Source organism: Palaemon carinicauda, chromosome 42 (assembly GCF_036898095.1).
Source record: "Palaemon carinicauda isolate YSFRI2023 chromosome 42, ASM3689809v2, whole genome shotgun sequence".
Classification (NCBI taxonomy): Eukaryota; Metazoa; Arthropoda; class Malacostraca; order Decapoda; family Palaemonidae; genus Palaemon; species Palaemon carinicauda.
The window spans coordinates 19,586,723-19,601,315 of NC_090766.1; the positions used below are offsets into that span (position 1 = coordinate 19,586,723).

General features: G+C 40.6%; 1 protein-coding gene across 1 annotated transcript; it reads left to right on the plus strand.

Annotated features, from left to right (window-relative positions):
• The first annotated feature begins 985 nt into the window (after window positions 1-985).
• On the plus strand, window positions 986-3,276 carry LOC137633030 (uncharacterized). Its single transcript, XM_068365196.1, has 2 exons — window positions 986-2,174; window positions 2,318-3,276. The coding sequence occupies exons 1-2, from the start codon at window positions 986-988 to the stop codon at window positions 3,274-3,276; spliced, it is 2,148 nt and encodes a 715-aa protein (XP_068221297.1).
• The last annotated feature ends 11,317 nt before the right edge of the window (window positions 3,277-14,593 follow it).

Genomic DNA, 14,593 nt, shown 5'->3' on the forward strand with positions numbered 1-14,593 from the left:
TAGCCGGCGATTTCAACGAACACCACGCCTTTTTAAACTCCACTCAGAGAGTGAACCCTACAGGCGCCCACCTAGCTAACCTGTTAGACGACTTCCCCACAGTCAAGATGCTCAATGACATAAGTTATGCCACCCACAGAGACGGAGGCCGTCTCGTTCTTACCCTCGTATCCGCCAACCTAGTCCGAGGCTCTTCCTGGGGCCTGCACTCCGTCCTCACCAGCGACGACTTTGGCATCCTATTTTCTGTCCAGTTGGAGAAACTTCCACCTCCCCCTCCACCCCCGTGTAGGTGGAACCCAGATCTTGCCAAGTGGGACCTGTTTGCACGCCACATGACGGACTGGGCCAACAGTTACGAGCCAGAACCCACGGAAAGTATTGATCACCTCCAGGACCTATTCATATCCGAGCTCCATAAGGCGGCAAATGGTTCTATGCCCCTCAGGAAAGCCCCTAGATCAAATCACAAGGACGCCTGGTATTACAACCCACGGATTAGGGAAATGAACAGGAGAGTCAACAGAGTCCGCAAACTCTTTCGGCGCCATCGTACCGACGAGCTATATAGAACCCTCATCCATGTCACAGACCATGCGGTGGCAGTGTCCGCTGAGGTTAAACAACAGAAGTGGCTAGAGTGGTGCTCGGAGGTGAACGGTTTCACTTCTCTGAGGAGGATCTGGAGTTTCTTCAACAAAGTCGTTGGGAAAACCCACACCAATAGGACAGCCCATCCAGATCCTCCTGGCGAGGCCAATAGAATAGCGCAGGAGTTTGCGAACCGAGCTAAGTCGACCAACCTTCCCCTTTCTACCAGGCGAAGGAACTCCTCCCAATTAGGACTACAATGGTCAATGCGGCGTGTGGCATCGGTGACAGCACTGACTCCCCTTTCACGAAAGAGGAACTAGAGAGGGCCCTTGCCAAAACAAAAAATACCGCGCCAGGCATCGACGGCATTACGTACAGTATGCTAAGCCACATGGGGGCTCCAGCACAGGCTTTCTACCTTCGTCTTATAAACAAGACGTATAGTGATAGATGTAGACCAATCACCTGGAGCCAACAGAACATCCAACCAATTCCCAAACCACAAGAAGAAAACTCATACCGGCCTATTGCCCTTATTAGCTGCACTGAGAAGGTTGCGGAGAGGATGGTCCTCAACCGGCTTAAGTGGAAAGTCGGTAAACTGCATCCCAGGCTATATGGGTTCACAGAGGGTATTGGGACACACGAATGCATCGTCGATGTCCTGGCCACCGTCAATAACGGGAAAGCCTTGATCACCTTTATCGATCTGGAAAAGGCTTATGAACTAGCCAACGCCAGTGCTATCCTCTTCTCCCTGGTAGAGAAGCGGGTCAAGGGTCATCTCCTATCGTGGGTGAAGCAATACCTCCACTACAAGGAAGCCAGAGTATCGTTCCAAGGGGCTACATCGCACTTTCTTCCCTTGGAAAATGGCACACCACAGGGAGGAATTCTCAGCCCCTTCCTTTTCAACCTCCTCAACCTGGACCTGCCTAGGGGCATAGAAATGTTCATCTATGCGGATGACATTTGTATTGTCTGCCCCTACTTTGTACAGAACAGAACCAGAGCGATGCAGAGCGCCCTAGACATAATTACTGGGGGGTGCAGGGAGCTGGGCCTTAAGATCAACTCGGCAAAAACCAAGGCCATGGCGGTTAAGCATGATTTCGACCCCCCCAGACTAATCATTAACAACACTCCAATCGAGTGGGTTAACGATTATAGGTACCTCGGAATCATTATAAACCGTCACCTATCACCCGCAAGCCAGGTCAAGTACCTCAAACATAGGATTTCAACTCAGTTTGCAGCCATGAAAAGGATCACCTCCCTAAGTGAGGGGGCCTCCCACCTGCTACTCAGAAGGTTCCACGTGCAAGCTATTGCCTCGCAGGTGGAATATGCAGCCCCTTCACTGACTGGCCTGAAGACCGGGTTACTCTCCTCCCTGGAGGTCATCCAAAACAACTGTATGAGACTTATTACAGGTGCCCCTATGTGGACTAGGCTACAACTACTGCGTGCCGAGACCGGCCTAATACCATTAGCCAACAGAGTTGATATAAGGCTCTGCTCCACTGTGTGCAAGACCATCAAAGCTGGTAGGGCATCTCCCCTCAGCAACAAACTGAGAGGTTTGTTAGACCTGCATGAAGACCTAGACCCCCCCCCCCCACATATGCAGGGCGGATTCTGCAAGCGATCAGGAGGATGGGAGCGCAGCAGGTTGTCTCGGCTCTGAGGGTGGACAGCGTTCATGATCTGTACATCCCTCCAGCCCCATGGGTCTCTGACCCAATTTCCACCAATTTCACTATCCTCCCCTCCACCAAAGCCTTATGCCCTCCCCAAATACTGCTACAAGCGGCCAACCAAGCAGTAAGGCAAACTTGGGCCAACAACAATTACTTCACAGACGGGTCGGTGGACCGGAGCATACCTGCTACGGGTGCCGCCGTCGTCTCCAATAACTATGTTGCCAACTGGAGGTTGTCAGATCATGCCTCCACCCTCCAAACTGAGCTCGTGGCCATAGCCAAGGCACTTGCTGACTCCCTGAGTAAGCAAGGAGACACTACCATCCATACAGACTCCAAAGGGGCGAAACAGGCCATTTCCAACAATAAATTGCAAGAGAACGTGCGGTTGCTCTCTACCATCAGAGCTACAGCACAGATCCATGCTCGGAGGGGTCGCAAAATCACCCTTAACTGGATCCCTAGTCATGTGGGGGTTCAGGGGAATGAGGCTGCAGACAGATTAGCAAATGAAGCACTGAAGTGCACCTCCATAGGGGTAAGCCTCAGTAAATCTGTTAAACAAATTAAAAATATACTAATCCAAAACTGTCTTTCCAGAGTTAGGTCTGATGTACGTGACGTAGCCTTGGGAGGTTCCATGACTGCCAGGTGGTACACGCAGGTAACTGGTATGGATCCACATGGCATCACAAGGGACACCAATAGGAGACTAGCCGTCATAATTCATCGGCTCAGACTGGGCTATAAATGCTGCTGGCAAATCATCGGTGACGAAGAACGCCCTTGCCAGCACTGCGAAACACAACCAGCCGGGGACCACTTGGACCACTATCTCCTCCACTGTCCCAGCACTGCGCTCCTTCGTCAAGACCTACCCATCCATCCACCGATTACAGCAGAAGCAGTAACCAAGAACATCTTAGAAAACATCCCTGCATACACAGCTTACCTGTCATCGTACCTGCCGCCTAGGTGATTTATCACCCCTGGCCTCATGTAACACTGTCTAATATACCTGTTGCTTTTTTTTTTTTTTTTTTTTTTTCCCCTCAGGGGATACTGTATGCCCCAAAGTTTTCTACCTCCCACTCAATACCTTTACCCTCCTTCCCGTGATCTCCTACTCCCACGGGACTTGCTACTATACCTCTTTCCCTACGACTAGAGAACTTTCCGCTCGTGGCTCCAGGGGCCGGTCCCCCTACAAGTAGAACAAGAGACACCTTAATTGCAGCAACCATACTTTGCCTCCCCATCCAGAGCAGCCCAACTCTGACCCTCGGCAGTTATACGGGAATGTATAAGTAAAACAAGGCCCCTGCTTCACAGGAACCATTACAGGCCACGCTCTAGGGGCAGAGCAGCCTGTACTAACCCGTGGGTGCAGACATATTGTCAAGGCCCCGCTGCCAGGAGGGTCAGACCTGCAGGGCTGCGGCCGAGTCCAGGTGGATGACCACTGATCGCCTATCCTGTGCTCATTTAATAAAATAAAGGTTAACCCAGCACAATTATCCCCATACCACAGACGGGCTGCCTAGGCAAGAGCCCGTGTCTAGTCAAAAGGACTAGGCAATCTAAGAAGAAGAAGAAGAAGCATCCACCTCACTCTACCTGAAGACGAGGAAGGACTTATCCTCAAAACGCGTCGCAGTTTCTACCATTTTGTATCGAAAGTTTTACTTGTATTTTGCGAGAATATACTTGAGAAGTCTTCCCGATTTTGTCATTCACCTGACTGATGAATTTTTCAAGTCTGCTGGCTGATTGCAGCGCTCTAGAGAAGAGAATTATCCGGAAAATAGAAAAATGATATAAGAAAATAAACTGCCGATCCAGCTATTACTTTCAACTCAATAATAATAATAATAATAATAATAATAATGATATTGCATATCTAGGTACTTCAATACGAATGAATTATATTCGTTACCGCCATAAAAAAAAATTTGACGTGCAGATAAATTTTCCAAAAGTAAGCCATAATCTCCAAACAAAATGAAAACAGTTAATAATTTAAATACGAAATATTTAAATAGAGAATTATCCACAAAGAACTAATTAAGGGAAAATTATCCATACGATCATGCATCTCCCTTTGTGCGCGAGGGAGAGGAAGACTTTCATAAATTACCATCCATAATGATTAAAAACATCGTTACTTATTAAAACCATAATATATTTTCAGCTTTTCAAGATGCATCCGTTTACTGCAGGTTTCCCCTATCGACGTCAATTACCCGATAAATGAGTAAAATTATCACAAATATATGAAATATTAACAATGAAACATATCAGGCGTGATTTATTACCAGTATATAATGTAGCAATAATGATAGTTTCTTACCAATTGCGAGCGAGGATAGATAATACGATCACCATAAAATGTATGTGTACATCTATCTATCTATCTATCTATCTATCTATCTATATATATATATATATATATATATATATATATATATATATATATATATATATATATATATATATATATATATATCTATATATCTATAAATATCTATAAATATCTATAAATATATATCTATATATATCTATATATATATCTATAAATATATATCTATATATATCTATATATATATGTATATGTATATATGTATATATATATATATATATATGTGTGTGTGTGTGCGCGTGCGTGTGTGTGTGTGCGTGCGTGCGTGCGTGCGTGTGTGTGTGTGTGTGTGTGTGTGTGTGTGTGTGTGTGTGCGTGCGTGCGTGCGTGCGTGCGTGTGTGTGCGTGCGTGTGTGTGCGTGTGTGTGTGCGTGTGTCTTGCTTATAACTGTAATCGAACAGTTTAACATGTTTCTTCAAAATCACCCACAAAAAAAGCAAAGCATGTCTTCAGACATTATGAACGACTAGTGCACGGACTTCACCGGCGGACACCAGAAATGGTTTCTTGAAGAGTGTCTGCAGGAACAAGATATACAGAAAAATGTATGGACGTCAACATCGGACCCCTTTCCTAATTCCTCCAGGACATTTCTGCAAGAACGAATTAAGTCAGCAAATCAAGACATCTATGTAACACGGAGGAATATAAGCGATTTGGGGGGTATCTCTTCTGCTGTGCCGAGATGATGGTATGTACAGAGATCTTTCTTCACATGTACTGAATGGTGCTGTTAATAGTAATGTGACTCACTCCGAGAAATTACATGATTTAGAGAGACTCGTACGAGATAGTACTTGGACCAATTTAGGATTAGAAAATAAAGTTTTTAATTTATCGAACCGTCCACTCTCAGTTAATGAGGAAACAGCTCTAAATCTAGGTATCTCTTTTCTTATGAAACCAGGACAGGAGTGTCATTTTTATTATGTGGTGGCCTTTGATAAACATTTCTATAAAAATAATTTTGAAAAAGAAGAAATTTGTCTGAAAGGAATTTTACTGAATGCATTAGAACGAAATAACAGTAAAAACCCTACGTTTCCTACAGCAATTTTTTTCAATACGCAAAACTGATATCATTAACACCAAATCAGATAAAGACGGCAAAATAGTTATTCTCGATGAAAAGGCGTCTGTCAACAAAGTTCAACAGCTCTTGGACGATAACACTACGTATGAAAAACTAATAAATGACCCCCGTAACTCTATTGCTCCGTTAGTTTTCAAATCTGTAAGAAAAGTCGGAAACAATAAAAAAGACATCGAGGTCTTGGAAAAGTTCAAAGTTATGAACCCTTCATTGCCATATTTGTACGGCCTCCCAAAAACTCACAAGGTCGGTATTCCCTCGCACCCGATCGTCTCATGCAAAGGGTTATTTATGTATATATCAAAATGGTTAGCAGACTTGCCGTCTCCCTTTCTAGGGAGTTTTTCTTCAGTTCATATCAAGCATGCAGAATACTTCAGCCGAAATTCAACAGATTAAATATCCCGGTAAACAATGTAAAATTCTCAAGTCTTGACGTAGAATCCTTATTTACAAATGTCCCGATCAATGATGTACTATAATCATTCTTTTAATGAAGGGCCTTTGCACTGCCTCGCAGCGTTGCCCTTTTAGCTCGGAAAAGTTTCCTGCTATCTGATTAGTTAGAATTATCTTGCCAAACCAATCAGCGATCAGGAAACTTTTCCGAGCTAAAACGGCACCCCTGCGAACGGTGCAAATCTGCCTCACTAAAAAGAATTGACTATAGGTTTCTTGAGAGAAATATTAATCCCCTATAAAGATCACTTCCCCCTTGGTGTTGAAAAGACAATTAAGTTAATTAAACTGTGTGGGACAAATATTTGGTTGTAGTATGGGCAGCCTAATATCCCCAATTTTAGCTAATCTATACATGGAGTACTTTGAAACGGAAATTTTAATAACGATTAAACCTACGAACATGGTTTGGCAACACTATGTTGATGACATTTTCACGTATTGGGATGATAGCTGGAGAGATTTTAATGTATATTTCAGTAATCTATATTCCCTAGTCCCTAACATAAAATTTAAAACTAAATGGGAAAGATGGAAAACTAGTTTTTTTTTTTTTTTGGGGGGGGGGACATTAATTATAAGGGAATCATCATGGTACAATTTCACTGTGTATAGAAAACCAACTTTCTCTATTTCTTACATTCATTTCTTTAGTTTTCACGACATTTCTGTAAAAACTGAAGTACCTTGTAATCTATTTCTTAAGAGGCTTGAGAATTTGTTCCAGAGCCTACTTTGGTAAAGAATTTGAAATTATTCGTAAACAACTCGCCCAGCTATTCTACCAGACGTAAGTCATAGAAAAGGCCATCAACAAAGCCAACACGATATATTATAAACATCATGTTACTAACCAAAGAGATTTTAAAAATAAGATAAAACTCCTAAATATAGAAGGTATTAAAAATATAACAATATTAAAACTGAGAACCCCTTTGTTTTTTCATACGCCACGACCATAGGAAGCACCCTTATTAATGTTTATCAAAATGAAAGATATAGAATCCGGCGTTTATCAAGTACCCTGTGGTGATTGTAAAAAAGTCTACGTTGGTAATACAATAATTACATCATATATCACACAGACAGAACCTCGGACGTGAGGTTGCGACTTATCTGTATAAAAAAAAATTGAACTAATTATATAATAATTTTGATATATAAAATTACCCTCAATCAAGGACTTAAAAGTATCTTGCTAGATTCAGAAAATTTCAATTGCAGTAGAAGGATCACTCCACGGCAATGGAAATGCTCCAGAGATTCATATATTCCTGAGATTTGATATTATATACCACCTTCCCCTATATAATAAAGAGCAACATGTCTGGCTTTATATTTAAATATGTTTCTTTCCGTTCAGGCTCAATCTCTCTCCGTCCATCGGGTAGAAAAGAGCATGTGTAGTCATACCCTGGTGAGAGGGGGGTACCCCGAGAGAAAAACTAAAACTACATTCTCCCACAAATTATCGAACAAACGGGTTGCAGTAATAGGAAGGGTTGAATCTGTGTGCGCGTGCATATCTATCTATATATTTGGAGGCCCTTTCTGACGGATCTGGTACACTACTATGGAAAGACTTTCACTCAAGACTTTTGAAATACACAATTTAGCGACTTGAATAGTTTAAGAATGTGCGCAACAAGAACATTGCTTTTACACCAGAAGTAAAAAAAAAAAAAATCTTCGATATGTATTTCTATAAACATCAGAATTTTTTAGGATGACCAAACTTTTATCAACTCTGAAGTATTCCTATTGGGCAAGTAAACACTACACTTTCATTATAACACGGCATACAATCATAATAGAAAAAGAACAGCATAAAACCATGATAGAAAAAGACAAAGAACAGTGAATTATTTTAAATTAAATTGCTTAATAAGCAATATTCAACGTTCCCCTCTGAACCATTACCCCAAGAAAGAGAAAACCTAACATTTAATACACCCGCATTCCAACACAACCGAATGATTATGCAACAGAAACTTTATTCCCAGCCAATCCTACGTAGAGACCTTTGACCAAAAATCATAAAGAAAAACGAGCAGCATAAAAAAAATCTAAGGGGCGAGGCGCCATGTTACGAAACAACCCCCCCCCTCCCCCCGCGCAAAAAAACCCACCATTCCTAAACTTCATCACGAATTTCCACCCCATGAACCACATCGAGAGCAAAGAGTCCGTGAAATCTGATGAATAAAATGGGCCGCGGGGAGAGAGAGAGAAAAAAAAGAGAGTTGAAGAAAGCTTGCTCTGCTACGAATGGGTACGAGCCAATGTATAGAGGGAGAGAAATAAGATAAAAATATGTAAATGAGATTATGACCCGTATAAAGAAAACTTCATCAAACGATGAAAAAGTCAGGTTGAGAGGAACTACGGACGTGACAAAGATATTTATTCAAGGGTAGCATTAATAGGGGAGATTTTTGACGACGATATTAACCGTCCAATTCTATTTCACGTAGGAGTGGAATCTAGAAAATAATCTTTAATTAAACTTAGTTTTACATATTTACCCCATTGCTTTAAAAATCGGCATTAATTTTTTTTTTATTGCCAAGTGATTGTCTTCAATTTCACCTTTACTCAGTTAGTATGGAATGATCATAATTACGAAGGGGATTGTACCATGGAATACATCTTCCTTACAATCCGTGTGTGTTTCTTTCACAATGCTTTTACTGGAAAAAAAATAGGCCAGGTGCCAGGCACTGGAATCGGTGATGTCATTGAGCCGCCATAAATATTCAAAATTGTGTTCATATAAATTATATATAAAAAATCTCGAATCGCACATTTCCCTATGTTATTCTTGATTTTTTTCGGGACTTCACTTCGAACACCATACCGTGGGAACATTGGAAAAATCCCAACCAAATGTCAATGTTAACCTTCGCACTCATAATAAGTATCTTCCTTTAACTATATACATCTAAAATACCACCTTCAAATACCAAGACATTTCTGCAAGAACGAATTAAGTCAGCAAATCAAGACATCTACAAAACGCGGAGGAATATAAGCGAATTGGGGGGGGGTGTCTCTTCTTCTGCTGTGCCGAAATGATGGTATGCATGTACAGAGATCTTTCCTCGTATGTACTGACTAGTGCTATTAATAGTAATGTGACTCACTCCGAAAATTACATAATAACTTAAAGAGACTCGTACGAGATAGTACTTGGAACAATTTAGGATTAGAAAATAACTTTTTTTAAATTTATCGAACCGTCCACTCTCAGTTAATGAGCAAACAAACAGCTCTAAATCGACGTATTTCTTTTGCTATGAAACCCGGACGGGAAAGTCATTTTCATTATGTGGTGGCCTTTGATAAACATTTCTCTACAAATAATTTTGAAAAAGAAGAAATTTGTCTGAAAGGAATTTTATTGAATGCATTAGAACGAAATAACAGTAAAACCCAGCTTCCAAGAAGGTTTCATAAAACAATTTTTTCAATACGCAAAACTGATAATATCATTATCACAAAATTGGATAAAGACGGCAAAATAGTTATTCTCGATAAAAAGGCGTATGTCAAAAAAGTTCAACAGCTCTTAGACGATAACACTACGTATGAAAAACTAACAAAAGACCCCGTAACTCTATTGCTCCGGAAGTTTTCAAATCTAAGAAAAATCGGAAACAATAAAAAAGACATCGAGGTCTTAGAAAAGTTCAAAGTTATGAACCCTTCATTGCCATATTTTTACGGCCTCCCAAAAACTCACAAGGACGGTATTCCCTTGCACCCGATCGTCTCATGCAAAGGGTTATTTATGTATATATCAAAATGGTTAGCAGACTTACCGTCTCCCTTTCTAGGGAGTTTTTCTTCAGTTCATATCAAGCATGCAGAATACTACTTCAGCCGAAATTCAGCAGATTAAATACCCCGGTAAACAATGTAAAACTCTCAAGTCTTGACGTAGAATCATTATTTACAAATGTGCCGATCAATGATGTATCTTTGGTATCTTTTTATAACTTGGCATATTATGCCATCTTTTCATGAAAATGGTGACATCCATATTCTACTCAGGCATGGTTCCTGGTTCCTTACTGCTCATTCAGCAAAATAAGTTTGTGGGCACTCACTTTATAGATAATTTTATAGCTTCTAAACTTATACTTATTATTGTAATTAAGATTATTTTACCTGTACCATAAATCAATTAATAATGATATTACTTTTATAGTTGAGGTCGAGGCTTTGCCTTTGCATCGGTGCCTCTTGTGTCATTTAGTTTTGTATGTTCCTTATTTTCACTAGTTTTTCTCTTTTCACCCGCATTTGTTGTAGTACACTTTTCCTTTTTTTTCAACACTTTCTTCACAAGGAAAAAAAAAAGAATTTTCCAACTATCTTTGCACTATTTTCTTCGTATGGATGTTGGAGCTCTATTGCTTTTCTTATATCACTATACTGTGGACAATATAACATGAAGTGGTTAACATTCTCTTCTAGGCACATGCATTTACATCTCTTTGAAAAAATTATATGACACTAAGCATTATTTTCATCTAAATAATTCAACTGTTTAATAAACTTTACAATTTATGTATTGTCTTTAATTTCAGGAAATCTCTTTGCAAAAATTATGACTAAGCATCATCTTTATTTCAATAATACAATTTTTTAATAAAATTTACCATTTAATATATTTTCCTTTAATCCCAGAAAACCTTTTTGCAAATATTTTATGAGTAAATATAAATGTGCATACATATATTTACCATTCCATATTAAAAAAAAAATCAAATTTGATATGTTAGTGGGAAGGTGGCTGCAGGCATTTGGCTTCCACGGCCAATTGTGTATGGGTCCTGAGTAGCCCCATTACCATGTAAGAGCGAGGGAAGTATATAATTTCTGAGCCTCATTTACCACTTCAGAAAATAATCCAAAGCCTTAGGATACTGCCACATGTGCTCGCATAGCACAAAGAGGAAATCACAGAGGAGCTATTATCAGTGCTCATGTGAAGTTCATCTTTGCATTGAGCCATGTTTTACAGTATACCTCAAGTATTTTAAATTTTTCGAATGTACTTAGTTTGGGTGAATGAGAATTTCCCTGGCAAAAGGAGGGTTTTGTTGTCATTCTACAAAATGGATTTCAATTGGTTGAATCTGGGATTCAGGCCACCCTTAAGCACCTATTACACAGGTTAAGTGTTCAGCAAACATCACACGAAGCGACGCGTCAGCGGCAAGGCAGAGACAATTGTTGCATACGTAACGCATTGTTGACGAGAGCAATGCTTTTTAATAGAGCTGTACCCATGAAGCGTCTGCGGCGCAGCATCGACTGTGCATGACGCATGGCGTACACCCCTGGCGGCCTCCAGTCGTCAAGCAGCCGTCAAGCCTGCAGCATCTTGACAGGATGAGTGGTGAAGCAGCTGCTTTTGTAGAAAAAAATGAAAAGTATTCATGTCTTCACGACTTTTCTTGTGCGGAATATTCCAGAAAGGACATAACTGAGAAAGCATGGAGTGAAGTGGCAAAGGAGATGAAATATAAAGGTTAGTAAAAAGTCGATAAAGTTTTATCCTTTATATCATTTATATGAAGTTGAAAATCACACACACGTACTTCATAAGAAGAAGAAGAAGAAGAAGAAGAAGATGATAATAATAATAGTAGTAAACATTTTTATTTATCTATTTCTTTATTTTTTCATTAATTTTCTTTAGTAATGGTAATAATTCTCTAGTTTTCTTTACTTTTTTTACGCTTTGAAGACGCATCGTGTGCAGACGCACAATCGTCAGCGTCGCGTCGTCGTCTGACGCGTCTCTGCCTTGCCGCTGACGCGTCGCTTCATGTGATGTTTGCCTTCAAGTAGCAAAATGCTGTTCATCAATCATATTCCTATTCCTATATAAAACTATTACACGGTCTTCAGCATATGCAGCAATTTCAGCAAACAGTGTGCTTTGCCACGACAACGGGAGCACCATATGATCAGCTGTTCATCACCATATCGAGAAACGCCAGGTTGGCATATTGGACGCCAAATCCCAGAAATTTTGAATCTTTTGAGCCCCACTGGCATCCAAAATACTAGTTTTGCATCTTTTTAAAACTTGGCATATTATGCCATCGTCTTATGAAAATGGTGACATCCATATTCTACTCAGGCATGGTTCCTGGTTCCTTACTGCTCATTCAGCAAAATAAGTTTGGGGGCACTATCACTTTATAGATAGGTGCAAAACTTCTAAGCTTATTCTTATTATTGTAATTAAGCTTATTTTACTTGTACCATAAATAAATTAATAATGAGATTACTCTTTTAGTTCAGGCTCAGGTTCACATCGAGGCTTTGCCTTTGCATCGGTGCCCCTTTTGTCTTAGTTTTTTATGTTCCTTATTTTCACTAGTTTTTCTCTTTTCACCCACATTTGTTGTAGTCCACTTTTCTTATTTTCAACACTTTCTTCACAAAAAAGGAAATTTTCAAACTATCTGTGCACTATTTTCTTCCTTATGGATGTTGGACCTGTATTGCTTTTCTTATATCACTATACTGTGGACAATATAACATTAAGTGGTTAACATTCTCTTCTAGGCACATGCATTTACATCTCTTTGAAAAAATTATATGACACTAAGCATTATTTTCATCTAAATAATTATGATATTTTCATAATAAAATAAATTTTTGAATATACTTACCCGCTGGTTATATAAAGAGCTGAAGTCTCCTGACGCCCTGGCAGAAATTCAAAATCACGCGCTATCGAAGATACGGCAGGTGTACCCGCACCCTAGCGGTAGTTCAGGTGGAACAACAACACTCCTTCAGTTCTTCTTCTGCCCGCCTAGCTGGCTGTCATATTGAAGTTCACTCTCGTGGTTTTACTCTTTTGGGAAGTCGTTTGGTGATGTACAACGTTCTTTTCTGAGTTTAAGCTATCGTTAATTGTTTTCTCTTTATTCTAATCTTGAAATCTTTTTGTTTGAGGTTAACTTTATTAATATTTCCCTTATTTTTTGCTCGTCGGTCTTTCACGTAACCATTCAAAATGGCCGACTCCTCCCCTGCTATACGTAGGTGTGTTAGTGAAGGGTGTCGTACTCGACTTCCTAAAGGATCTATTGATCCTCATAATATTTGTGTGAAATGTAGGGGTAAATTTTGTTCATTTGATGATAGGTGTAATGAGTGTCTTTCTTTAACGGATGGCTCTGGTGCTGACGAGTTATCGCTTAGGCGGTCTCCCATTCATAGTGTTCAAAACCAGGTTGATTTTGATGAGTCACGTCAGAGAAGTTTGGTCAAGCGGTTTTCGTCTTCTGGTCGTGAGGAAGGACATCGGCGTCGACAAGTGGACGCGACGCGTCAACGTTTTGAAGAAGTGGATCGCCCGCGTCAACATCTAGTGGACTCTTCGCGTCAAAACATCGATTCTCAGCGTCAACATCTTGACAGCTTTGATCGTTCGTGTCAACAGTTTTCGGACTCTACGCGTCCACTCAGCGACCTTCGTTAGTTGCCTTCTGAGTCTAAGCGTCAATCTGGTCAACAGCAGTCGGACTCTAAGCGGTCTCGGCAGTTGTTAGTTGACGAAGAATGTCTACCCATCTATGTTTCACGTCAATCAACTTCGACCTCTCCCCGTCAGTTGGATGCAGATATTGACTTTGACAAGCAATCTCATCCAGGCTTTGTTCCTTCAGTTCAGGCTGCAGAAGTTGCTGCACTGCCAGAAGACGAACTTGAGGAAAAGTCGGATGTGGACGAGCCTATAGAGGAAGTTTCTGCGAATGAGGAAGAGAAGCATTATCAACATGCTGTTGATCTTCGTAAGTTTACGTTGATTCTTACTGGAATTTTTCCGGATCAGTTTACTCCTGTGGCCCCTCGTTCTCTGCCTTCTGAGTTCATCTTAGGTAAAGCAACCAAAGTTCCACTTTATACCAAGATGGTTCTTTCTCGGTCCTCTAAACGGGCCTTGAAATTAATGGGTTCCTGGTTGGACTCTAAGAAATCTTTTGGCAAAATGGCCTTTGCCTTTCCACCCGCAAGGTTGGCTTCTAAATCTAGTGTGTGGTACGAGACTGGTGAAGTGTTGGGCTTGAGTTTTCCTTCGTCTGCCCAAGGGGATTTCTCAAGTTTAGTGGATGCGTCTCGTCCTCTTGCCTTAAGGAAAACGAAGATTTGGTGGTCTATTCCAGAGTTCGATCATTTGCTTAAGGGTCTTTTCAGGGCCTTCGAGGTGTTTAATTTCTTAGACTGGGCTCTGGGAGCTTTGAGTAAGAGGGTCTCAGATATGAAGGACACGGACACTAGTGGACTGGTTC

Bases quoted from the DNA above. Each gene is read 5' to 3' on its own strand.
- LOC137633030 (XM_068365196.1), top strand. From the start codon at position 986: ATGGGGGCTCCAGCACAGGCTTTCTACCTTCGTCTTATAAACAAGACG. The intron at 2,175-2,317 runs GTTTGTTAGACC...ACATCCCTCCAG, and splicing joins CCTCAGCAACAAACTGAGAG to CCCCATGGGTCTCTGACCCA.